The sequence below is a fragment of the Heteronotia binoei genome, chromosome 1, assembly GCF_032191835.1.
Source record: "Heteronotia binoei isolate CCM8104 ecotype False Entrance Well chromosome 1, APGP_CSIRO_Hbin_v1, whole genome shotgun sequence".
Lineage (NCBI taxonomy): Eukaryota > Metazoa > Chordata > Lepidosauria > Squamata > Gekkonidae > Heteronotia > Heteronotia binoei.
Window position 1 is genome coordinate 216,368,732 of NC_083223.1, and position 25,076 is coordinate 216,393,807.

Consider the following 25,076-nt stretch of genomic DNA (forward strand, 5'->3'; position numbering starts at 1 on the left):
TTTAACAAGAAGAAATAAGAAAGTCTGGCTGGACTTATGAACATATGAAGCTGCCTTATACTGAATCAGACCCTTGGTCCATCAAAGTCAGTATTGCCTTCTCAGACTGGCAGCGGCTCTCCAGGGTCTCAAGCTGAGGTTTTTCACACTTATTTGCCTGGACCCTTTTTTGGAGATGCCAGGGATTGAACCTGGGACCTTCTGCTTCCCAAGCAGATGTTCTACCACAGAGCCACCGTCCCTCCCCAACATTTTAAAAAGAAGAAATAAGAAAGTTTGGCTGACTTGCTTTTAATTCACAGCTTCATATTTGATTTCTTCTTTCCCTTCCTTTTATAAACAAACATTAACTTCTCTTGCATTATAGTTGTTTTTCCAAGTTTTGAATTGGTCCTGGAGATAAGCTCCATAAGCATAGAATTTAGTACTAGGTGTGACTTCATTACAGTAACTGTGTCCCCCCAATGCAATTTTCTAGTTTGAGGCTGTTCCAGCATATGTAATTGGATTTAAATGATATAAAATTGGTGCATATAAAATGATTACAATAGTGATAGACACAGGGAAAATTTTGTGTAATGCAGAAACAGTTGAAGGTAATCCAGAAAGGAAGCAGACAAAAGGAGGTGGCACCTGAAAACTGCTTCTAAAAATGTCATTGGTTGAATCTTTATTCCTTCAACTACTGATCATCTGAAGTAGGAGCACAGTTTATATTTCAGGCTTTATGAAAAATTCAGTGTAGATGAAAAAGGGCACTAGGGGAAGGGAAATGTAAGGAATATCTGTGTCTGGCATTGCTATGGTGATGCAGGAATAGTTGTTTGAAATATATAATACAAAGTAAATATAGAAGGGAAGAAACGAGTTGCATGATTTGAAGTAGTAAATTTTTACAAGAAAGTTCTAAAAGAAGATGGAAGAAAAGAGCCACAAATGGAACAGGGCTTTCCAACTCCTTTTGTTTTCTGCCAATGGTACAAAATACTGCCCCCTGGTGGACTCCTGGAACCACGTTCAATCTGTAGAAGACATAGTGGGAGAGGGGATATCAGCAGAAAGTGCTGCCACCCAACAGGAGGAGTATCTGCTGGTGGAAAATGGCCACTTGGTATGACAGTAACTGGGGAAAAGCTTTGCAGGGTTGCCTGCAGGAGGGAGCAAAACATCACTTTACTCAGAAATATTTTAAAAATCTCAACCAATAGTATATGTGGATAAAGGTGTTTACGAAGTCAGGAATAAGGTAGCCCCTGACCAGGTGAAGAGTAGCAGCTATGAATGGCATGTGTGTTTGAGTACACGTAATAATTCCACAAGTTCCATCAATAATTTAGTAGCATTAACACAAATTTCAGTTGGTGATTCTACTTCACAAAAATAAATAAGAATTGTGGTATGTTATCTAAATTCAATGTACACTTTCTGTTTAGGTAACTGAACAGAAATATAGAAAATATAGCACAGGATCAAACGAACCATGCAACTGATTCCTTGCCCAAGAGTAATTTGTACACAGTGATAGCCCCATGCTACAAATATTTCTTGCTGAATACATCTCATTGCATCGTTTTTTAAATGTACTCAGTCATTGGGACAGGTAACTGTATTACAATCAAGTGCATTACATTATAAATCTGTATTAAATTGACAAAGTCCTGTAAGTGACAACTTGGATTGTTCCATTTAAGTGGCATTGCTTTTCTCAGGCCCTTGACCTGAGCACTAGTGTTAAAATAGAATATTATTTTTATTTCTCACTGAAACCTGTGTTTTTCTATGCTAAAAACCTTCTGTTTTCTGTGAGGCCCAAGTGTGATATTGCTTGCGTTCTTCTAGAGAATGGCTGACAATGAAACCATTTTTCTGTTTCTCATGATGTTCTAATGCTATGAGTTTTCTCTGCTTTACACATTGTTAAATCAAGTGCCAGTGCCTGAATGCAAATAATGCTTGCATAAAATCTTGCAGTAGTTTCTGGTTTGTCACAAGAGCAGAATTTTAGACACCAGTGATGGTATTGGTTGTCTTTTCTGAAGAGAATTAGTGTTTATGCACACACTGTAAAACTGCCATGATTTACCTTGTTGATGCACTTTTTACAAAACTTTCACTTAATTTTGTGTGGGGAACTGAAAAATGACCTTCTCTTCTGACCTGTAAAAATATTTATGCCTGATGCTTACACATTTTAATCACATATGGATTTTTGTCTACTTCCTGTTTTTAATAATTTGAGGATTCTCTTTTAAATAGAAATTATGGAGAAGTCGGGTGAGGAAGGAATGCCTGATCTTGCTCATGTAATGCGCATTTTGTCTGCAGAGAATATCCCAAATTTACCACCAGGAGGTGGTCTAGCTGGCAAGTAAGTACAGAATGTAAATTAACCTCTGATTTATTACTCTGAACCAATGTGCTTCAGTTTTAACCAAAGCCCTTACTGAAACAATGTATGCAAACAAATCATATCATTACATTGTTCAGATGTTTCAGTAGCACATGCTTTTCATTCCAGGGGAAAAAAATCGATGCCAGTGTATTTTTGAAGAGAGAAAAAGTTGCCATGTATCCTTGTATTAAACTAAATGTGAAAATGTAACATAAACTTGTAGTTATTGCTGCATCTTTTAAATGAGAGCCAGTTAGGTGTAATGGTTAAGTATGTGGACTCTTATCTGGGAGAACTTGGTTTGATTCCCCGCTGCTCCACTTGCACCTGCTGGAATGGCCTTGGGTCAGCCACAGCTCTGGCAGAGGTTGTCCTTGAAAGGGCAGCTGCTGTGACAGCCCTCTCAGCCCCACCCACCTCACAGGCTGTCTGTTGTGGGGGAGGAGGAAGATAAAGGAGATTGTGAGTTGTTCTGAGACTCAAAAGATTTGGAGTGGAGGGCGGGATATAAATTCAATATCTTCTTCTAAATGTGTTACCTGTAGCAGCTGTTGTTGGTATGTTAAATGCATTTTACCTTGGCCTTACAAAAGAGATCATTTTAGTTTAACTCACTCTCTAGATTGAGAAGTAAGCATTTGGTTAAGGCTCACTTTGAAAGCCAATCTATTTGTTCCAGAAAAGCACTCAGTAAAGGCTGCCTTGTTTTACAGTGTTTTTGTGTTTTACAGTGGTGGTGATGCAGAAGTCATCATGGTTGAATGTGCTTGCCCCTCTGCCCCCCTGTCATTTAACTAGCTTCCTGTATATAGAAAGCTAGCACATTGGCTACTGACTTCACTTGCTTTCTTTCTGGTTCTGATCTAGAGGGACATTCAGTCATGAAGTTTTTCGTCTTCATTTGGAAGTGGTTTAAAGCAGTAGTCTGTTTCTATGGAGTTCAGAGTCCACTGAGTTTTAAAAATGTCTGGGGGAAAACTAACAAAGAATAAAAGAACTGATATTAAATCAAGAACACTAATTGCACAGGCCTTTAGTGAAGAGTGAAATAGGATAAGATACAATGGGTTTGATTCACCCAGGTTTTATATACCTGTATTTCTGTACATTGCTTGAATATTTAATATATTGGCTTTAGCACAGTTTATATCCTTGTAGTTTGCAAGTTGCTTACTTTTGCTTTTAAACTTTGTGATTTGTAGAGCTGCAATTTGACTGCTTACATTTTATCAAAATGGTTTTAAGTAGGCAATATTTTTTTTTAAAAAAAAACCCACACAATTGCTTACAAAAACAGTGGATAACATTTCCTACCTAAGAGAAATTCTTTTTGACAAAGGAATTATTCTTCTAATAATTTTCACCCTTATGTGCATCATCAAAAAGAGTATCCTCCTTTTTTCCTGAAGCTCATTTAAAATTTATGCAGTTTTAATACAATGAATTGACAAGGTATTTTAAGATTGTGTGACATCCCCTTCGCATCAATTGTGGCAGTAGAGCTATGCACATGTGGCTTCTGTGAAACTGATCTAAGCCAAAGTATTTTCCCACCAAAATAACTACTTTTAAATGGTATTTCATGCTGCATTAGATTTCAGTTAAAACTGTTGGCTTATGCTTCTCAAACACTTGAAATTGTGAATCTACTAGGATCTGGGAAGCAGCAAAATTCTTAGTTAAATATTAGAGATTTGAGATGAAATCACTTAGTACAATCCTGTGCAGAGTTGCTCCAATCTGAACTAATTGACTGAAGTGGACTAATGACTCTGCATATGATTGTCCTGTTAAAGGCCACTCTTGTATTTCTCAGTAAAATTTACAGTAGCTTTGTACGATAAGGGACTATTTATTATCCCAGTCTTGAAGATGGAGTGGCTTTGATATACTTTGTATGAACTGTTACTGAATTTGTGGCTGATGTGAGATTTGAAAGGGGGACTAATTCATTCACTGTGCTGTGCCAGATCTGCCTTTCAAAGTAAACGTGGTTATATATGTATTCCTTCAGAATATCCATGTCAGTACATAAGCTATCAGAAACCAAGGAACACCAGAGTAAAAGTAGACCTTTATTCTCTGCTGCATGCCCCATCCTAAACATGTCTGTTTGTAATAGCTGGGAAGGCTCAGAACCTAGCTACCTAACCTTATTTCACAGACATGTACTGATAAATTAGAACCCGTATTAGTAGTAAGAATTCATGACTCACCACACTTCACCCAAAATAGGCAATACAGAATTATACCAAGCTTGTCATTGGTTTAAAATATAAATCCTCCAGTTTTAAAAAATTCTCAAGTTCCATAGCAGGTTTCAAGGAGGTGTTTTTTGTCTTGCTCATGTATGCAGAAATTTAAAGCGATACTTACGTCACAAACTTATGCTGAACAAGAAAATGAATGGCTTCTGGAGCTACTTCAGATGTTACCAAGCTACTCGGTGCTCTGTTACCAGTCCTTAGCTTTGTGAACCTTTAAAATACATCTGCTTGCAATCTTTCTTTAGAGTAGAGGTGTACATTCTACTCTGAGTCGATCCCCCCTCCACCCCCCCAAAAATAATTACCAGTATTTTTTCAGTTATATATCAGCCAGGGTATTTTTCTGTCTATCCGATTTTTTTGGCTGAGCCCCCCAAAATCCTGAAACACCAGATAGCTGGTGTTAAAGGGTGTTTAAAGGGATTGCAGTCCTTTTAAACACCTTCCAGGTAAAGCTGTGGCTTGGAGAAGACATTTAATGGGGCCACAAGCCCTAAATGTCTTCAGAGTTCAGCTGTGGCTTGCAAAAGACATTTAAAGGTACCACATTCCCTTTAAATGCCTTTCTCCCAGCCATTGGAAACAATGGAGGATGGGGATGCTTTCTTCAGGGGCCCATAGTATTGGACCCACTGGTCTAGTCTTTTCTAAACTTTTGGGGGGAGGGTAAGGAGAGGTACCAACAGCTATGCTGCAGTTTTGGTGCCTCTGCCTAAAAACCCCCATTTCCAACAGAGCCCCAGATACCCCTGGATTGATTCTTCATTATACTCTATTGGGGGGCACTGACTGTAATGGTCTCCATAGGGTATAATGGGGGGGTGGAATGGCAATCCCAAATATTTACCAAATCCAAATACTGTACTGGTATTGGGATTTGGAAATACCTGGAAATATCAATATTTTTTGGGATCAATATACCTGAATCAAAAGGATTCCATTTTTGCACACTCCTAGATGAGAACTTAGCATATGAAGTATATGTGTTAATGTGTGAATAAGTGCATCAAAAATAACTTTAAAACATTTATCTTCATTCAGGCGAAACATTATTGAAGCTGTTTATAACAGACTGAATCCACACAGAGAAAATGATGGGGTAAGATTTACTTTTGCTGGCTTTCATTGATGCAGATGATGAAATTTCAGTGCAGGAGGTTATTATGTATATGATAAACTACTCTGGTCATTGCCACTTGTGGCAGAATGGGACTGCTCTGGCATTCAGACTCTGTCCCATCCTGGCCTCTGAGGTTTTTGCAACACTTGGAGAGGCTTTTCTTCTCTCTCTCTGGTAACCTACTACCACCTGACCTTTGTACAGAATTGTTTGCTGGGAGGTGCAGGACTTCCAGGCTCCCTTCCACATTCTGAGGGTTTGCCTTTGTGCCCCCCACTGCCCAGTGTCTGGTCATGGGAACGGTTTCGTGCCTTGTGTGCCCTTGAAGGAATAGAAAACTGCCTGCCTTGCCCCTGGCACCCCTTTTAAAATAGTGTGTCCAAGATGGTGGAGGTCTATGTGGCATAGAGAACTACTACCAGAATTATAAAGTGTTTATTAAAAAGAAAATGTTCACACACATGCTTTTATCACAGCACCAGATTGAACAAGTGATTCAAAAGAAATGGGTAAAAATACAAATCCTCTGTCCCTTTCTCTATGCATGTTCTATCAGATACAGGACAGGCTCCTCTAGTTTAGGAAGTCACAGATCTCTACAGAGTTACCATTACCTTGAAGATCTCTCCAGCTCTTCTGAGGCAACTCTTGCAGACCTTAGCTAAGTTTTGTCTGCTCTCACGGATTTAGCCCCAAAGAAAGAAACTTCCTCTGCACTGCAAGCAGTTTTTATCAGATCTGTTTCCCTACTCACTGACCAGGTCATGCCAGGTCAGAGAGGTTTTTCCTGAAGTCTAGCACTTACCACCTCCAAATATCTCTTGCCTGCTTGGAAGGAGGGGGGCTGGCCCATCCAATTAGTCTTTAGCTGGACCTATTAGCATTTGTTTAGGGGTGAGTCCCTTCTAGCTAGTATAGCTACCATCCCTGTCGATATGTGCTTCCTCCTCCGTGCTCATTCTCTGCACACACAGAGAGGAAAAAAACCCAAAGGAAAAAATGCATCTCTTCACCCCACTCATGAAATACCTTTAAATTTAAAGGGGTATAAGTTTCCCAGAGCATCTTGTTCAGAAGATCAGATTTTGAGTCCAGTGGCACCTTTAAGACCAACAAAACTTTATTCAAGGTATGAGCTTTCGTGTGCACAAACACTTCTTCAGACACAGGTGTGTGTGCACATGAAAGCTCATACCCCGATTAAACCTTTGTTGGTGTTAAAGGTGCCACTGGACTCAAAATCTCTTCTACCTTTTCAGACTAACGCAGCTACACACCTTGTTCTGAAGATATTTTATTATAAATGGCTGCTGTTGCTTTAAGAGTCAACAATTTAAGCATTCTTTTAAGACTGCTTTCAGTGGAGTGTTAAGTCAGAAGCAGGCACAAACCTGCTTTACATGCATCATTTCAAAAAATCTATTGTCCATTATGGACTTGGATACATCAGAGTCATTCTGTGGTTGGAATGATTTCTGTCCACAGACTTTGACTTTCTCACCTCGTTTCTCCTGCTGCAGTCTAGAATATCCCCAGAAATACTGTTTCTGAGAGACAGAACACTCCCAGGAGCAAGGATTTTGGGGAGCATTTTGCACTGCAGCTTCTGGGTGAGGCATGGAAATGTTAAAAATGATCCCTTCTAGCTAGTGTAGCTACCATCGCTTTCTATATGTGCTATGATTTTGGTTTGCAAAAAATTGGAGTATAATTATTATCTAAATGACACAATACCATTAATGTATAAAGAGTGGAAAGTTATTTGCCTCTGTTGTAGTGTACAGTAGCTTTCAACATCTAATTGGTGTTTTATTCTGGATTATATAAAATTTGTTGTGGGCAATTTATTGGACTGCCTTTTTCTTCAGCTTTGGTCCAAACCTGCCTCGGTATGTGTATCCATTAATTTCTGAAGCTCAGCATACTCCACCTACATCAAATGAAGCCATGCTGTCAGAACATGGCAGTCACCACATGGTGTAGAGTGAGCTGGTTTTATGTCACAAGTAATTCAAGGGTCCAGCAAAGATAACTTGGTGTGCCATGTGCTGTTTTCATTGATTGTGTGTTATTCTCCATTAAACCTTTATGTACAGATTTATCAGAAATACCTATATTAAAATGAGCAAATAATGATAGTAGATAAGCCAACCTGAGATGACACTGAGTAGTAAAAGCTGTTGTTTATGTGTCTTTTTACTAAGTATATCAGCTTGTTCAAATGTGTTGTAGTCAGTGTGAACAGCTTAATTAAAATGTGTTAAATGAACTGTTACTCTAGTCTGTTGAATTAAGCAATGTTTAATTAAATGTTTAATTGCCCCTCCCCTTATATCTCGGTTTTAAACACCTTGGTGTTTTAAACACCAAAGCTCTGTTTGGGGTGAATTGACTTTCAAATGAACGTAATAGTGATCTCAACCTTAGCTTTGTAAGCCTTATACTTCCACTAGCATAAGGCTTTTCAGCAGAAGGGCATCAGAGGATACCACTCATATTTTGCCATGGAAAGTACTGAGTACTGAGAAATGGTTCAGAGGTAATGCAAATCATAGCTTTTCATTTTATGAACTAGCCTTGGGTTCTTGTGTTGCTTCCGTGTTTCACACACTGCAGTTCCTTTCCCCCGGGGGGGTTCATTGCATCTGAACCATCAAAATATGTCTTGCCCTCCAGAATAGAACTGAAAACTACGGCTTAACTATGGATTTGCAGTTTTGGCTTGGAGGGCAAGAACAAGCCATAGTTTTCTTAATCCAGTGCAAGGGCAAACTCTAGCTCCAAGATGTTTAGGCTTGTTCATGCAACACCACACATGAAATGAAGCTTTAGTATGCTTTCCCTTGACAGCTGGGATGGGGACATATTGGATACTTTCCCTTATCTTTAACCTTGAAGACAGAAATAGCACAGCAAATTGTACAGGAGCTGCTTTCTGTTACCTTCAGAATAATAACAATACCTTTTATTTATATCCCGCCCTCCCCGCCGAAGCAGGCTCAGGGCAGCTAACAACAAAATCCAATATACATAGTACAAAACAACGTTTTAAACCACAATTAATTAAAAGCTATTAAAATTCTAAAACAGTAAAATTAACATTTGTGCAGTAAAATTAACAGTAAAATTAACAGTAAAATTAACATTTTATTACCTGGATGGCGAACTTACTTAGCAGTTCTAGTCTGTGAAGGCCATTTGGAACAAGATGGTCTTGCAGGCCCTGCGGAATTGCTCAAAGTCCCGCAGGGCCCGCATTTCTTCTGGAAGTTGGTTCCATAACTGTGGGGCCATAACAGAGAAAGCCCGGGTACGGGTACTCTGAAGTTTTACCTCTTTTGGCCCAGGGATAGTCAGCAGGTTCTTCCCTGCTGACCTCAGTGCTCTCTGGGGTTCATGTGGGGAGAGACGGTCCCTAAGGTAGGCAGGTCCTCGGCCAGAGGTAGCAAGATTCCCCCCCACACACACTAATGTAGGCTATGAGCTGCATATTGACTGTATCCAGCAGCTTCTGATTGTTTTTGAATATTTCCTGTTAGAAAACCTTTGAGTTTTGACTTGCCGGTCTTGGTTGATATGGCGTGGGGCAAGGTGTAAAAACATAAGAACATAAGAGAAGTCATGTTGGATCCGGCCAATGGCCCATCCAGTTCAACATTCTGTGTCACACAGTGACCAAAACAAAAAACAGGTGCCATCATTAGGTCCATCCATGGGGCCAGGACACTAGAAGCCCTTCCACTGTTTACCCCACCACAAGCACCAAGAATACAGAGCATCAGTACCCCAGACAGAAAGTTCCAACAATATGTTGTGGCTAATAGTCACTGATGGACCTCTGCTCCAAATGTTTATCCAAGGCCCTCTTGAAGCTGGCTGTACTTGTAGTCGCCACCACCTCCTGTGGCAGTGAATTCCATGTGTTAATCATCCTTTGGGTGAAGAAGTACTTCCTTTTATCTGTTCTAACCCAGCTGCTAGCAATTTCATTAAGTGCCCATGAGTTCTTGTATTGTGAGAAAGGGAGAAAAGTCCTTCTTTCTCTACCTTCTCTGTCCCATGCATAGTCTTGTAAACCTCTGTCATGTCACCCCTCAGTCAACGTTTCTCTAAGCTAAAGAGCCCCAAGTGTTTTAACCTTTCTTCATAGGGGAAGTGTTCCAACCCTTTAATCATTCTAGTTGCCCTTTTCTGCACTTTTCCCAGTGTTCTAATACCTTTTTTGGATGTGTGACCAGAATTGTACATAGTACTCCAAATGAGAGGCAACCCCATCAATTTATACAGGGGCATTTTGATACTAGCTAATTTGTTTTCAATTCCCTTCCTAATAATCCCCAGCATAGCATTGGCCTTTTTTATTGCAGTCGCACACTGTCTCAACATTTTCAGTGAGTTATCAACCGTGACCCCAAGATCTCTCTCTTGGTCAGTCTCTGCCAGTTCACACCCCATCAACTTGTATTTATAGTTAGGATTTTGGCCCCAATGTGCATTACTTTGCCCTTGACCATGTTGAACCTCATTTGCCATGGTGACGCCCACTCGCCCAGCCTCAACAGATCTCTTTGGAGTGCCTCACAATCCTCTCTGGTTCTCACCACCCTGAACAATTTATGTAACAGGTGAGATGGATACCAGTATGTAACAGGCATGTAGCAGAGACTCCCATTAATATATAAAAGTTATAAAATTTAGCATGTTACAAGTATTTCAGCTGGGCTAACATGTTCTCTGCTTAAGCAAATCCTGAATAAATAATTAAGCTAAGAATGATACCTTACATCAGGGATGGCCAAATGTATGAGCCACATAGAATAAATGTCAGATATTTGAGAATTGGAAGATATGAATATCAGATGCTTGAGAGCCTCAAGAAGGGCAGGCAGGCAAATAAATGGGGTGAGGGACGGGAGGGGAGGTGACAAGAAAGCAACTTTAATTTTAAATGCCTTCTCCAAGCCAGTGAATGGGGTGCTGGGAGCTTTGAGAGCCACACAAAATGTGTGAAGCAGCCACATGTGGCTCCCAAGCTGCAGTTTGGCCACCCCTGCCTTACATACATTCATTGTGAGTACATGTCCAGAGCTGGTTTGGTGTAATGGTTAAGTGTGTAGACTGTAATCTAGAAGAACTGGGTTTGGTTCTCCACTTCTTCACATGCAGATGCTGGTGTAACCTTGGGTCAGCCACAAGTTCTCAATAGAGCTGTTCTCTCAGCTCCACCTATCTCACAGGGTGTCTGTTGTGGGGAGGGGAAGGTAAAAAAACCCTCCAACTGATAAAATTAGAGGATGCATGTAAGTATAAAATTAGTTTTGCAGCAGTGAAAGTAACTAATTGAAGAAGAAAACTCACACATAATTTAGAAGAAAAGGTGAAGAGATTGGATTTGTACCCGCCCTTCACTCAGAGTTTTAGAGTGGCATACAATCTCCTTTCCCTTCCCTTCCCTCTCCACAACACAACAGACACCCTGTGAGGTAGGTGGGGCTGAGAGAGGTCTTTTGAGAACTGCTCTTGAGAGAACAGCTCTGAGAAAACTTGTGACCGATCCAGGGTCACATCAGCAGTTGCACGTGGAGGAGTGGGGAATTATCAGGCAAATAATTTAGTTTAGGAAGTGAACAACAAAGACTTTCTGCATATAGTGGCAGGGAAGGGAGCTCCATAAATGAATTGTAGCTACAGGAAAGTCCCTTTCCCTCATGGCTTATGACCCTGCTGATCTTAATATGTTCTTTTGTATGGACTTCGTTGCATGTTTAGATTCCTGGTGATTAAAAGTTTTACACGTTTTGCAAAACTGTCATAAAAAATTCCAAGATGCAAATCACTTATGGTGTTTCCTTAACTTATGACAACATGCATAATTAAATATGGCATCAGTCAATACTAGCCATCATGGTAAAATGGTATAATGGGTAAGTATCTCTATTCTGGAGATCCAGGTTTGATTTTCCACTCCTCCACATGAAGCCTGCTGGGTGACCTTGGGTTAGTCACAATTCTCTCAGAACTTTCTCAGCCCCACTTACCATAACCTGTTGTGAGGGAGAGGAAGGGAAGAAAATTATAAGCCACTTTGAGACTCTTTAGGGTAGAAAAAAGTGAGGTATAAAAACCCAGTTCTTCTACTACTAACAGGCATATGTTTTGTGAATATTTTACCACAGTTAAAACTTGTCTGCATATTCATTAGAGATGCTTGTTCAGAATGCCACTACCATTCCAAAACTGATATTTAAACCCTTATCTGAAGAGTTCGTGTTTTACAAATTTATTTTGCTGTGTCTTCCTGTGTTGTTTGTATTTGTCTTTTCAAACCTGCCATTAAATGAATACTTCATAACTCAGGTTACTAAGAAGGTAATTCTTAATGCAGTTTGACAAGAGGACACAAACTAGAAAATGAGTGCATAAAATATGGTTCTCTGAGTTACCAGAATTCTGGAAGAAGCTTCAGTCCTATGAGAGCAATGATTCTAGTAATTGGTGTGAGGAGCTGCCAGTGGTTACCTGTATTTGTATTTCATAACTGGGCAGCTGTAGTTTTAATAGTGAATTGTTATTCTATGCAGTGTAGAGCTTTTCAGACTTCTAGTACACGAACTAATTCACGGAACACAGTTTTATTGATGAAATCAAGTACTAGTCTTCTAAATGTTCATCATGTATGAACTTCGCTAGTTTGAGGTAAAACTTTTATATTTTCACATTTTCAGTGTGATCAGCATAAGCCTGTTCAAAATGAAGTCAAGTGATAGGAGGCCAACGTAGAAGTAGGATTGCTGAAACAGGTTAACATTTTATTGTGTTCTAGTTGGTTTCAAGGTGCTACAAGCAGAGCAACCCATCTTTGAAATGCTCCTGGGATCAAAGGACTCTTTGGAAGAGCATTGGGAATGATTGGCAGGGTGGGTGTCTGCAGCAGTTGGATAACTGGTAAAAATCACTCTGCCCCTCTGCAGTTAGAAGAATTTTCAGTGCAAAAAAAGCTTTGGCTCCAACCCCACATTTCAGAAGGCTTATAGTAGTTCAGTGAGAGATTTTCTTGGTCTTCTGGTGTTTGAGTTTTGAGGATGTCTGCTGAAAAATTTATAAAACCAAAGATATTGTACAGCAACCCCTGTTGTGTTCCTCAGGTAGGATCTGTCCTTGGGCGAATGTAGTTCATTGTGTTTCCATGAATTAATCAAGTTGGCAGGAAGATTTCCCTGGGCTATTTTATCCGGATAAGCAAAAATTCCTATATAAACTTTGTATCTAGACCATCTTTTTTAAAAAGATAAAAAGCAACTAATTTTAATTAAGCTGTTCACAGATTTGTTGTTTGTTGGTTTCAAACGATTTAGCAGATCGCAGCTTTCAAAGATCTAAATTATAAATGGCATCCAGCAGTTTACTATGAACTTGAGTGAACACCATTTGCATCAGATATATTATAACATTATGATGTGTGGGTTTTTATGTTGATCTTGCCTTTCACTGTCACAAACTGGAAACTAACCAGTAGGATGTTCAAAGAACTTCCATAAATGAAACCTTGCAACAGTACTTTGAGATTGGTTGAAAGCTTGATTTGGGGGCACAGAACTTTTTTGTAGCCTGTCTAATGTATTAAATACTTTAAAATATCCTAGTTTCCTCTACTGATTCTGGGGTCTTGAATCTTAAATAAGGACCCTGACGTAGCTGCTGAATGTGGAACACAGGGAAAGTTGGTGGAAGCTCTCAGACAAGTGAGAATTACTCATAGGGGGAACTATCGCCACCTTCTGGAGGACGTGCTGATTAGTTACAGGCTAGCTAAAATGCAGGGAGAAGAATGCACTGCTGATGAATCGGCTACAGCATCAACTTCAGATAATGGTGATGGATCCAGTAACACCCAAGCAGGATGTGAGAGCCAGCTTCCTGAAATGCAGAATGCTAATGAAGATTCAGAGATGAATGATGAACAGTGTAAAGAAAAGTTGTAATATTTTCACTTGCCATAGAGTTGATTGCTTCTTATATTAATCCTTCACAGTATTTGTTACTCATCCTAGAAATCTAGTTTTACCCTTAATTTTAATTGTAAAACTACTTAACAAAAGGAATGCTGGTGGGGGTGGAGTGGGGGTGTTCTATCCAAGAATCTTAAGGCATTATAAACCATAGTTTATAGAATGTTTTGTCACCACAAGTTCCCTATGCGGGAAGAAATAGAGCACCTATGCTTGCAGAAATAGGTCAAGAGTTGTATGGATTTACATTTCATGGCATTAGGCTGGAACTGTTTTTCATAATAAGAATGCCATACTGTAAATGCATTTTGGTGGAAGGTAACTTTTAGATTTTAATTACGTTTTGCTAAAGCCTAAAATTGCCATCCAGAATTTTTAGTTTGCATATCCCACATTCTTTGTGATATAGATATTGCATGTTTGTATTTGAATTGGTCATTCTACTTTTCAGGCTTCAGGCATGTTGCATTAGTAACTGAAATAAATGGTGTGGTATCAGGCTGTAATTTGGACTATATAATCTGTATGCAATTTTCTAACACTGTATTCAGGATGAATTTGTAGCACTATGTATCCAATGGATAAATGTACTTATAATTAGTGTTTAGTTCCAGTTGATGTTTCAGATCAAATAAAGAATGTGTGGAATAATTTGAATGTATATTGACTTTATTTAAGCAGTTTTGCTAATAGAAACTTCTCTTAAACAGAGCAACTATAAATTGTTGGATTATCTAGGCAAAATTTACTGAATTGCATAATTTATATGGGGACTTCATTAATGTTAACTAAGTTTTTATTCCATTAACTGACTGTTTTAGTTTGGAAATAATGAAGTTAAGCATTGCTATTTACTTTTTTGGGTCTCCTTTAGCAAATACTACTACATATGTAGTTCAATTGGTATACAATGAGAAGAGTTAATAGCTACAAAAATGTGGATAGCTTCTGGTACCTTTGTTGGTGTATTAAGCCCTTCTCTGCCTCTTGGGATGTGATCAGTGTTGCACTCACAGAATGCTCACTCAAATGTATTTATATGAACCAGATTCAGCCTGGAACTCTTAAAAGTTTTAGATGGCTAAAAGATAGACAAACTTACTGGGTAATACCTTTTTTTTTGGGGGGGGGGGGGGTTGGATTCATGACAGTTTATTATTTTATTGCTGTCTGAATTATGCTTGGGGTGGGGGGAGACCATATGGTGAAACCTCCGAGAGTCTGGCCTGAAAGTATGAAGATGTGGCCATTTTTATGTTCTTCTGTATAATATATCTTACACTGGGATTCAGGTCAATATGGATTTTACATTTTTGAGGTCAGTTGAGTATTAACAATTTCCCTCTTCTCTCCCTGTAGGGTGCTGGCGATCTAGAAGATCCATGGTAGCCTTACAGATCTACTAAAATGCTTTTTGAATATGAAAAATGGGGGAAAAACTTTTAATCAGTTTTCTTCAATACAAGGGAAAAATTCTGGTGGATTTCCAACACTTTTGTGAAATGGGCAGAGAAATTATTAGGATTTTCCATCACTTGTTCACATTTGTGTTTTCTGATATTGCCACTCTTAGCATTGCCTGTACTACAGTATTCTTACCAGCCTTGGGCATATTGGTTACATCTTTATGGAGCCTCAGCCCTTAAAAAACCAAGGAAGGAATAATGCTGGGAGCACATCACTAATTGTACATAACGTACCATGGGATTGTAGTTGTACTCTGAAGACACACTATGATTTAACAAAACTTAACAATATGAACACGACAAAGTGCAGATAATTGTAATGAGACAGTTACTTACTTCACGTTACCAAGATGGAAGGCTTTTGAAGCTCGGGCTTGGAAGTCATTTCAGTTGGGCAATATGCTATAGGATGTGTATTTTTTTAATTTTTCCAGTTTTACCTGTATTACCAGACTGTTAGGTTTTTCCCTACAGTGTCCAAAAAGTGATATGTTGCCTACTGCTTGCTTAAGAAAAATTGTATTTGGCAATAATATAAGGAGATTTTAGGCATCTAAAACCAATATGAATTTTACGCATGTGTATAACACATCCTTAAACTCTTGCTAGAAGAAATCTTTTTAAACCAAACAAGTTAATTTATGGTTAGTTGTAATTTGCTTTGACATCTCACTCATTGCTGCAAGTTTTTTTAATGCTGAATATTTGCCTTTATTATAATGTAAATTGTGATTTTGTTCTAAATGTGGTTTTCTATAGTTTTTTCCTTTGATTTCTATCCGCTTAAGAGAAGAGAGGTCTTATGTAATATGGGTATAATTTTTAATTGTTTGCATTATTTACAAAGTTCAAATTATCACTTTGAGATTACTATAAATACAACTAAAATTATCTATTTTAAATCTAAGAAAATATTAGAGATATTTTCATGGGTTCAGTGACCTTTCATTTTATAAGCAATGGGCATGGTACAGAGTGGCCGTCATGTAAGGTACTTGAAAATTCTTAGTTTAATTCTATTTTTGCAATAACTTTATTTTTTTCTTAATTCTTTTGAGTTGTGCATGTATTGAGTCCAGTTAATGCTGAAAGTGGAGAAGAGTAAAGTATTTATCTAAAAAATAAATAAATAAAAGCTATTGGGGAGGGGAAACAATGAATGTATCCATCTGTACATGATTGACATGCTGTGGATGCCTTGTAAACATTTTCCTATTTGTTTAAACGGTGTTTCAACCAGGATGTAATTGCCCTTGTGTGTAGTTTAAGCTAACGACAGTCATCAACTGGTTTTGTGTGAAATGAAATTCATGGTATTTTTCTGTAACTTCCCCCCACACACATACTTGAGTGTAGGTCCATGTACACTCTTTATAACCTGGTGCCTACAGGCAGCTTTCCCAATCATTTGGTTCATTGTGTATCTGATTTTGGGGGAGGGTGGGGGAGGGAGTCTAGAGAGGATTATTGCCACAATATATTTTATTTATTCATTAGATTTTAGCCTTGTAAGTTAAAGTGTTCTAAATGATGATGTTAACAGGTATTTGTCCCTACTGGGGTTTTTTTGGGGTTGTTAAAGCTAGGGAACGAAGAATGCAAAATGGTTTATTGTTCAGACTGTCTGCTCTGGTCCAATCCTGTACTGATAGTACCTTCCCAGTATGATATTGTGATGTTTCATACAATACAGTGAACATAACCAACTTGTTATCTTCAATAAAGGATTGCTAAAACAGTGAAAGGTGCTGTTTGTGGGAAAGGATTTAGTAAAAAAGCTATTGCTTTGTGCAGATATGTTCTTATTTGCATAATACAAATGTGATTTTTAATCTAATAAGAGCTTGGCCCTTTTATGTTTGGATTCTGAACAGCAGTTACATGTTTTTGCAGTCCACAGATCACTATAAATTACAAGCTTATGCTGCTGTATAGTTTCAAGTGCAAGGGTAGAAATGATTTTTAGCAGTTCCCTCCACAGCAGCCCAAAGTGGCTCCGGAAAAGTTGTTTCTGGAGTGCAGGGCATCCTCCCTGAAATAGATTGAAGGGGATTGGTGGAAGTTGTCTCCCATCTACAGAAATTGTAGGTGGGATCCAAGAGCATAAGAAGAGCCCATTGGATCAAACCGGTGCTCCATCTAGTCCAGTATCCTGTCTCACATAGTGCCTGACCAGTTACGCTGGAGGCCCACCAACAGGGCATAAGGGCCTTTAATTGATATTGCATCCTGGCACTGGTATTCAGGACGTAAATGTAAGATCAATTTTACATCTTAGTACTAATGGCGGGAATTAAAATTTTTGATGATAATGGGGAAAAGATGATATTATTATTATCATAATTTGAAATGTCCTCTACTGTGATTGGTATAATTGACAAAAATACGCACTTCCAATTTTCATTTTGATGGAGAATGGAAGTGTCTATACATTATGGTGGATTTGTTGTACTGAATGCCAACAAACACCCTGGTATAATGCTTGATGGTGAGACCCTCCATAAATTGATGTCCTTTCTGCCCTCATCAGGGTCACCAAGAAGCTAACAGGACATACATACATACATGATAAAAACATTTTAAAGCTGCTAAATCCAAACACATCATTAAAACTAAACTTGAAATACAATACATACTAAAATTTTAAAACAGATCAGGAAGGAGGGATCATTTATGGATCACTGTACAAAACAAGTCTTTATATCTATTTGGCAGAAGATGACAACAGAAAGAGAAGACGAGTCCCTCTGGGGTGAAACTGCAAAGTTTTGGTGCCATAAATGAGAAGACCCTCTGCTGGATTGCTGCCTACCTAATATCAGATGGCAGAGGCACCCAAACCAGAACTGGCACCCAAACCAAAAAGCAATGATAGTGGTTGGGTTGGTTCATAAGAGAGTAGGTGTTCTTTTAGGTATCTGGGTTTTAAGCAAAAGAGGGCTTTAAAAGTCAACAGCAGCATATTGAATTGAACCTGGAAACAATTGAGAGCCAGCATTGATGGTATAATACTCCAGTCAACATCTTGGCTGCAGCATTCTGCACCAGTTGAAATTTTAAACACTTTCCAAGGGCTATCCTGTATAGAATGTGTCACCAGAATCTAATCTAGATGTAACCAGGGTATGCAGCACAGTGGCCAGACTAACCTGATGAAACTGGTGAATGACACTTCTGGTCACAGATGCCACATGCTTACCTGGCAGTAAGTCTGGGTCCAAGAGCACTCTCAAACTAAACATCTGTTCTTTCAAGGGTAGTGCAACCCCATCTTGCCAGTATTATGCTTCAGTTAATAATAATAATAATAATTTTATTCTTATACCCCGCCCTCCCCCGCCAAAGGCGGGCTCAGGGCGGCTCACAGACATGGAATCCCATGATTCAGTAAAACAATACAAACAATCTCAGTACAATCAATGACAAATAAATTATATAAAATAGATAAAATATATAAAATAGGTGCTAAAATACTGAAGTCGTAATATCCACAAGATGGCTAGGTGGCCGCATGTCAAGTTAATCAGGTTCTGTTTCAAAGGCAAGCTGGAAAAGAAATGTTTTGCAAGCCCTGCGGAATTGATTCAGGTCCCGCAGGACTCGTATCATCTCTGGAAGGTGGTTCCACCAACGCGGGGCCATTATAGAGAAGGCTTGCTCCCTAGTAGCCTTCAACCTAGGTTCTCTTGGCCCAGGGACTGTTAGAAGGTTCTGAGAGCTAGATCTCAGTGCTCTCTGGGGAACATATGGGGAGAGGCGGTCCCTTAGGTAGGCAGGTCCTCGGCCATATAGGGCTTTAAAGGTGATAACCAGCACTTTATAGCGAACACGGTACACAACCGGCAGCCAATGCAGATCCCGCAGCCCAGGCCGCACGTGTTCCCACCGTGGTAGTCCCTCTAGCAGCCTGGCCGCCGCGTTCTGGACTACCTGGAGTTTCCGCGTTCCATATAAGGGCAGCCCCATGTAGAGGGCATTGCAGTAGTCTAGTCTCGAAGTGACCGTTGCGTGGATCACAGTTGCTAGGTCGCTGCACTCCAAGAAGGGAGCCAACTGCCTCGCCCTCTTAAGATGGAAGAAGGCGGTTCTAGCAGTGGCAGCTATCTGGGCCTCCATTGATAAAGAGGATTCCAGTAGCACTCCCAGGCTCTTGACTTGCGCACTGGTATCAGTGGCGCACCGTCAAAAGCCGGTAAGGTAATCTCCCCTTCCGGTCCACCGCGGCCCACGCAAAGGACCTCAGTCTTCGCCGGATTCAACTTCAGCCCGCTCAGCCTGAGCCAGTCAGCCACGGCTTGTAATGCCCGGTCCAGATTTATAGGGACATCACCAGCCCGGCCATCCATCAATAGATAGAGTTGGGTGTCATCTGCATATTGATGACAACCCAGCCCATACCTCCGTATGATCTGGGCAAGGGGGCGCATAAAGATGTTAAACAACATCGGGGAGAGAACTGCTCCCTGGGGCACACCACAATGAAGTGGGTGCCTCTGAGACAGCCCCCCCCAATTGCCACCCTTTGTCCCCGACCTTCAAGAAAGGAGGAGAGCCACTGCAAGGCTAGCCCCCGAATTCCTGCGTCGGCGAGGCGGCGGGTCAGCAGCCGATGGTCGACCATATCGAACGCAGCCGATAGGTCTAGCAGCAGCAGTACTGCCGAACCGCCTCGATCCAGTTGTCGTCGGAGGTCATCCATGAGGGCGACCAGGACTGTTTCCGTCCCAAGTTAGGAGCTTGCACAGCCAAGGAGATATGTGGGGCAGTGCAAAGATAGAATTTAAAACTGATGCATAAAGCAGGATGCTAAAACATGCACCTTGATGAAGAAGGTTGAAATAATGGAAAGGCTAAAACTTAAAACAAGCAAATGGAAATGTGTTATCCAGTAGCAAGCCTGGCCAGGACTGTAGACTGGATTGAAACACAAAATCAATTAGAACTGGAGTCCTGAAATATAGAAAGGATTTTCTAAACAAAACACTCAGAAAAGGTCAAACTCTAACAAGATACTATAGAGGCATAAAATAAAATAGATAAGCATGTAGATGCCTCTTTCCACAGATAAGAGGTTCACCAAATAGCTAAATAGGAAGATTAATATGCACAGTTCATAGATGGAAATAACTATAAATGACATTAAGAGAGCAAATGAAGATATACATTTGAGGAATGCAGAACATTATTAAAGTCTAAATTTCTAATGAAGACCAAGAGTTTTCAGGAATTCTGCCTAGTGAATCACCAACAGATCTAGAAAAGGTATTTCTATGAGAAACATGACACTCAGAGTAATTGGGTCACTGATAAGACAAGGTATTAGTTTTTCAAGACTTAAAAGAGAAGATGCACAATGAGAGGGTAATTTTATCCAAGGAAGGGTACAGATGTTCTTCTATAACACATGCTATAACTTCAAATGAAAAGAGGTCTTGTAGGAACCAAAATTTGTGAGGTAGAATTTTAAAACACTGTTCTTTTCAGAAAATAAAAATTCAGAGCCAACAACAAAAAGAATGTTCAAATTTAAATGAATAAAAATTGTGAAGCAATTCAAAATAAGATGAAAAATTGTGATAAATGTAAAACTAATAGCCTTAACAGGAGACAAAATACATAAATACAAACAATAGAGACTAGTCATGGATTTCATTCTGAGTTGCAAAAATAGCCACCAAATTCTCTGGAGAAGGCTCTTGCCCAGCCTCTTCCAGCGTTCGAGGCTGAGATTGAAATTGGGAATCAGATTTGGGAGACCCTGATGCCATGCCATCTTTAGCCAGGTGAATACAACGTGCCAGAACTCACAAAACACCTGCAAAAGAAAACACAGCAGCATGTCTGCACCCCCAGGTAAGGGGGGAACTGGACCATGCCAAGTAAATAAGACCAAATTCAATTTGAACCCACATTTGGATAAGAACCTTCATTTTCACTCCTGGTTTTCAATGTCTGATTAGCATGTTCCACAATAGATTGACCTGTGGAATTACATGAAATGCCATGCTGGAATTAAATGTTCCATTGTGTACAAAAATCAACAAATTCAGAAAAACAGGTAAAACAAAATGGAATTCAGCAAAAGAAATACAAAAATATACCGTATTTTTCGGACGATTAGATGCACCGGACCATAAGACGCACCTTCGTCTACGTGCGCAAATGGCCATCTTCGGTGATGCAGGTGCCATTGCAGCCTTCGGGCCACCTCGGCCGGGGGCTGCACGCAGGCGCAGGAGAAGCATGCCGGCGCCTGCGAAGTGCAGGATTTGCGGTGAGGGCAATCTCGCCGCTTGTCTCCCAGCCAGGCGTGCTTGCCCAGCGCTTGCGTGCCTGGCTGAAGAAGAAGATGAAGAAGAAGATATTGGATTTATATCCCGCCCTCCACTCCGAAGAGTCTCAGAGCGGCTCACAATCTCCTTTACCTTCCTCCCCCACAACAGACACCCTGTGAGGTGGGTGGGGCTGGAGAGGGCTCTCACAGCAGCTGCCCTTTCAAGGACAACCTCTGCTAGAGCTATGGCTGACCCAAGGCCATTTCAGCAGGTGCAAGTGGAGGAGTGGGGAATCAAACCTGGTTCTCCCAGATAAGAGTCCGCACACTTAACCACTACACCAAACTGCCTGGCTGGGAGTCAAGCGGCGAGATCGCTCCCTGCAAAGTGCTGGGTTGGCGATGGGGGCAGAGGGAGCGATCTCGCCGCTTGTCTCCCAGCCAGGCACACAAGCGCGGGGCAAGCACGCCTGGCTGGAAGTCAAGCGGCGAGATCGCTCCCTCCGCCCCCATCGCCAACCCAGCACTTTGCAGGGAGCGATCTCGCCGCTTGTCTCCCAGCCAGGCGTGCTTGCCCCGCGCTTGCGTGCCTGGCTGGGAGACAAGCGGCGAGATCACTCCCTCTGCCCCCAGCACTTTGCAGGGAGCGATCTCGCCGCTTGTCTCCCAGCCAGGCACGCAAGCGCGGGGCAAGCACGCCTGGCTGGGAGACAAGCGGCGAGATCGCTCCCTGCAAAGTGCTGGGTTGGCGATGGGGGCGGAGGGAGCGATCTCGCCGCTTGTCTTCCAGCCAGGTGTGCTTGCCCTGCGCTTGTGTGCCTGGCTGGAAGACAAGCGGCGAGATCGCTCCCTCTGCCCCCATCGCCAACCCAGCACTTTGCAGGGAGCGATCTCGCCGCTTGTCTCCCAGCCAGGCACGCAAGCGCGGGGCAAGCACGCCTGGCTGGGAGACAAGCGGCGAGATCGCTCCCTGCAAAGTGCTGGGTTGGCGATGGGGGCGGAGGGAGCGATCTCGCCGCTTGTCTTCCAGCCAGGCGTGCTTGCCCCGCGCTTGCGTGCCTGGCTGGGAGACAAGCGGCGAGATCACTCCCTCCGCCCCCATCGCCAACCCAGCACTTTGCAGGGAGCGATCTCGCCGCTTGTCTCCCAGCCAGGCACGCAAGCACGGGGCAAGCACGCCTGGCTGGGAGACAAGCAGCGAGATCGCTCCCTCTGCCCCCATTGCCAACCCAGCACTTTGCAGGGAGCGATCTCGCCGCTTGTCTCCCAGCCAGGCACGCAAGCGCGGGGCAAGCACGCCTGGCTGGGAGACAAGCGGCGAGATCGCTCCCTGCAAAGTGCTGGGTTGGCGATGGGGGCGGAGGGAGTGATCTCGCCACTTGTCTCCCGGGGTCTGCAGGCCTCTCCCCCCTCATCTTTTAATATTCGGACCATAAGACGCACGCACTTTCCCCCCCACTTTTGTTTGGGGGGGGGGGGGAAGTGCATCTTATGGTCCGAAAAATATGGTAGATAAAGGCCTTGTCTAGCATGTACAAAACTAACAGGCACATAGTAAAATCTGTTATCCCCCCCCCCCCTTGTGTTCTTACAACAGGGAGGATGTATGTCTGGAACCATCGTTTGTTACTACTGTTTCCAGAGGGGAAAGGTTTTCAGATGCACGCTTTTATGGGCAATGTGAAGTCACCAGGGCCATTTTTACTGCTGGTGTGTGTGCATGTGAGACCATATCTTAATTCTGGAAAATATTAGAACACACTTGAGATTAAATCAAGAGAAAAACAAAATTAATTCTATATCACATGGCTGATCAAGAATGTTTTGTTCCTTTTTTCCCTGAAAAGAAAAGCTAGGGTTAAAAATGAGGTTGCCATTTGCTTTTCAGGGCAATAAAGGGTTACATGCCTTAACTCCATGCAAAAAAGCACTAAGCTATTTATTGTGCAGTGAAATTCTGCTCATTTCCTGTTTCCTCTCTAAAGGCAGAGAGAGAGAAAAAAATGGCTGGAAGCACATGTCGCTATGCCGTTCTGGTATTTTGTTCTGGTAATTATTCAGTTTTTCCTTTTCAAATTGAGTCAGTTTTGCCCCCCACAAAAGGGTGGCTTGCAGGGCCGTTTTTTTTTCTTTTTTTTTTCTTTGTTTGTTTTAATTTTAAAAAATTCTTCTATGGGGGAAGGAGCAACTTTTGTAAAAAAAATCTGGCTGGGATTTTTAAAGTAATGACATCTGTCTGTCTGCCGCTTCTCTATTGGCAGTAAGACTTTGTGGGCTGTTTTTCTGTCTTCATTGCACAAGCCTGTTATTTGTACTTGGTCCGCCTTGCAGGGCTGGTGTGCAAGTTCAGAGCAGAGTTGTTAGCAATGAGGAAAAAAAATGGGTAAGTGTGCCAATTTCTTTTGGTTCCTACTAAGCATTCAATTAAATTGTTAAGCAGTCAGATTAAAACATAAAAGGAAGTACTTCTTTACCTGAAGGGTGATTAACATGTGGAATTCACTGCTACAAGAGGTGGTGGCAGCTACAAGCATAGCCAGTCTCAAGGGCAGATAAAAATATAGAGCAGAGGTCCATCAGTTGCTATTAGCCACAGTATAAATATGCATATATATGTGCATGTGTGTATGCATAAAAAAACCATTGGATTCATATTCCGTCCTCCACTCAAGAGTCTCAGAGCAGCTCACAATTTCCTCTATCTCCCTCTCCCACAACAGATGTGGGTGGGGCTGAGAGAACTGTCACAGCAGTCGCACTTTCAAGGACAACCTCTGCAAGAGCTATGGCTGACCCAAGGCTGTTCCAGCAGTTGCAAATGGAGGAGTGGGGAATCAAACCTGGGATTATTAGCCCAATGTGAACACAAGAGAACAATTTTGCTATGTCTAGTCAAAAGCAACAAGAATGGTTTGTCTAGTGTTTTGGCATTTTAGGTAACTGAAAGAAAGAATAAATAGGGAAGTGACATCTTTCAAAGTCTTGTCAGCAAATGCATTGCCCTGAGCAATCACATCAGGAGGATTAAAATGACTTTAAATAGTGAGCAATGAGAAAAGTAACAACAAGAAATCAAAACCTGCAAGATTAAAAATATAGCCAATCAAATCAAGGTCAATTTGGAGAGATACATGCATAAAACATGAAATTGATGAATCAAATTAAGTGCATATAAGGTATCAACTTTTAAGTTGAAAGCCTGTGTGAATAGTAACAATTTCAGCCTGCTGCACTGAGCATTGCCACAAAGTAAAGTGTGTCCTTTACACTTCCCCCCAGCAAACTGGGTACTCATTTGATCAACCTCAGAAAAATGGAAGGCTGAGTAACCTTGAGGCAGCTACCTGAATCCAGCTTCCACCAGGATCAAACTCAGGCCGTAAGCAGAGCTCAAGACTGTAGTACTGCAGCTTTAACACTCTGCACTACGGGGCTCTTTTTGAATCCAAATTAGCATTTTCCTTGGCCAATTTTATCATCAGTTTTGCGGCTGCATCAGGATTATCAACCTGTCTTCTGATTGCTGCTTGAAGACAATTGATAAAGAC

General features: G+C 41.2%; 1 protein-coding gene across 2 annotated transcripts in view; it reads left to right on the forward strand.

Annotated features, from left to right (window-relative positions):
* The window catches only part of PPM1B (protein phosphatase, Mg2+/Mn2+ dependent 1B), a 99,829-nt gene extending 82,831 nt beyond the window's left edge, over window positions 1–16,998 (forward strand). The window contains exons 5-7 of one of the 2 annotated variants that reach the window (XM_060247570.1): window positions 2,257–2,368; window positions 5,701–5,758; window positions 13,462–14,439. In XM_060247570.1, the coding sequence (XP_060103553.1) occupies window positions 2,257–2,368; window positions 5,701–5,758; window positions 13,462–13,761 (470 nt within the window). In that variant the 3' untranslated portion in view covers window positions 13,762–14,439. Of the gene's footprint in view, window positions 1–2,256; window positions 2,369–5,700; window positions 5,759–13,461; window positions 14,440–15,147 lie in introns of those variants that run through there. The other variant, XM_060247582.1, reaches the window with a different exon arrangement.
* Window positions 16,999–25,076: the final 8,078 nt, after the last annotated feature.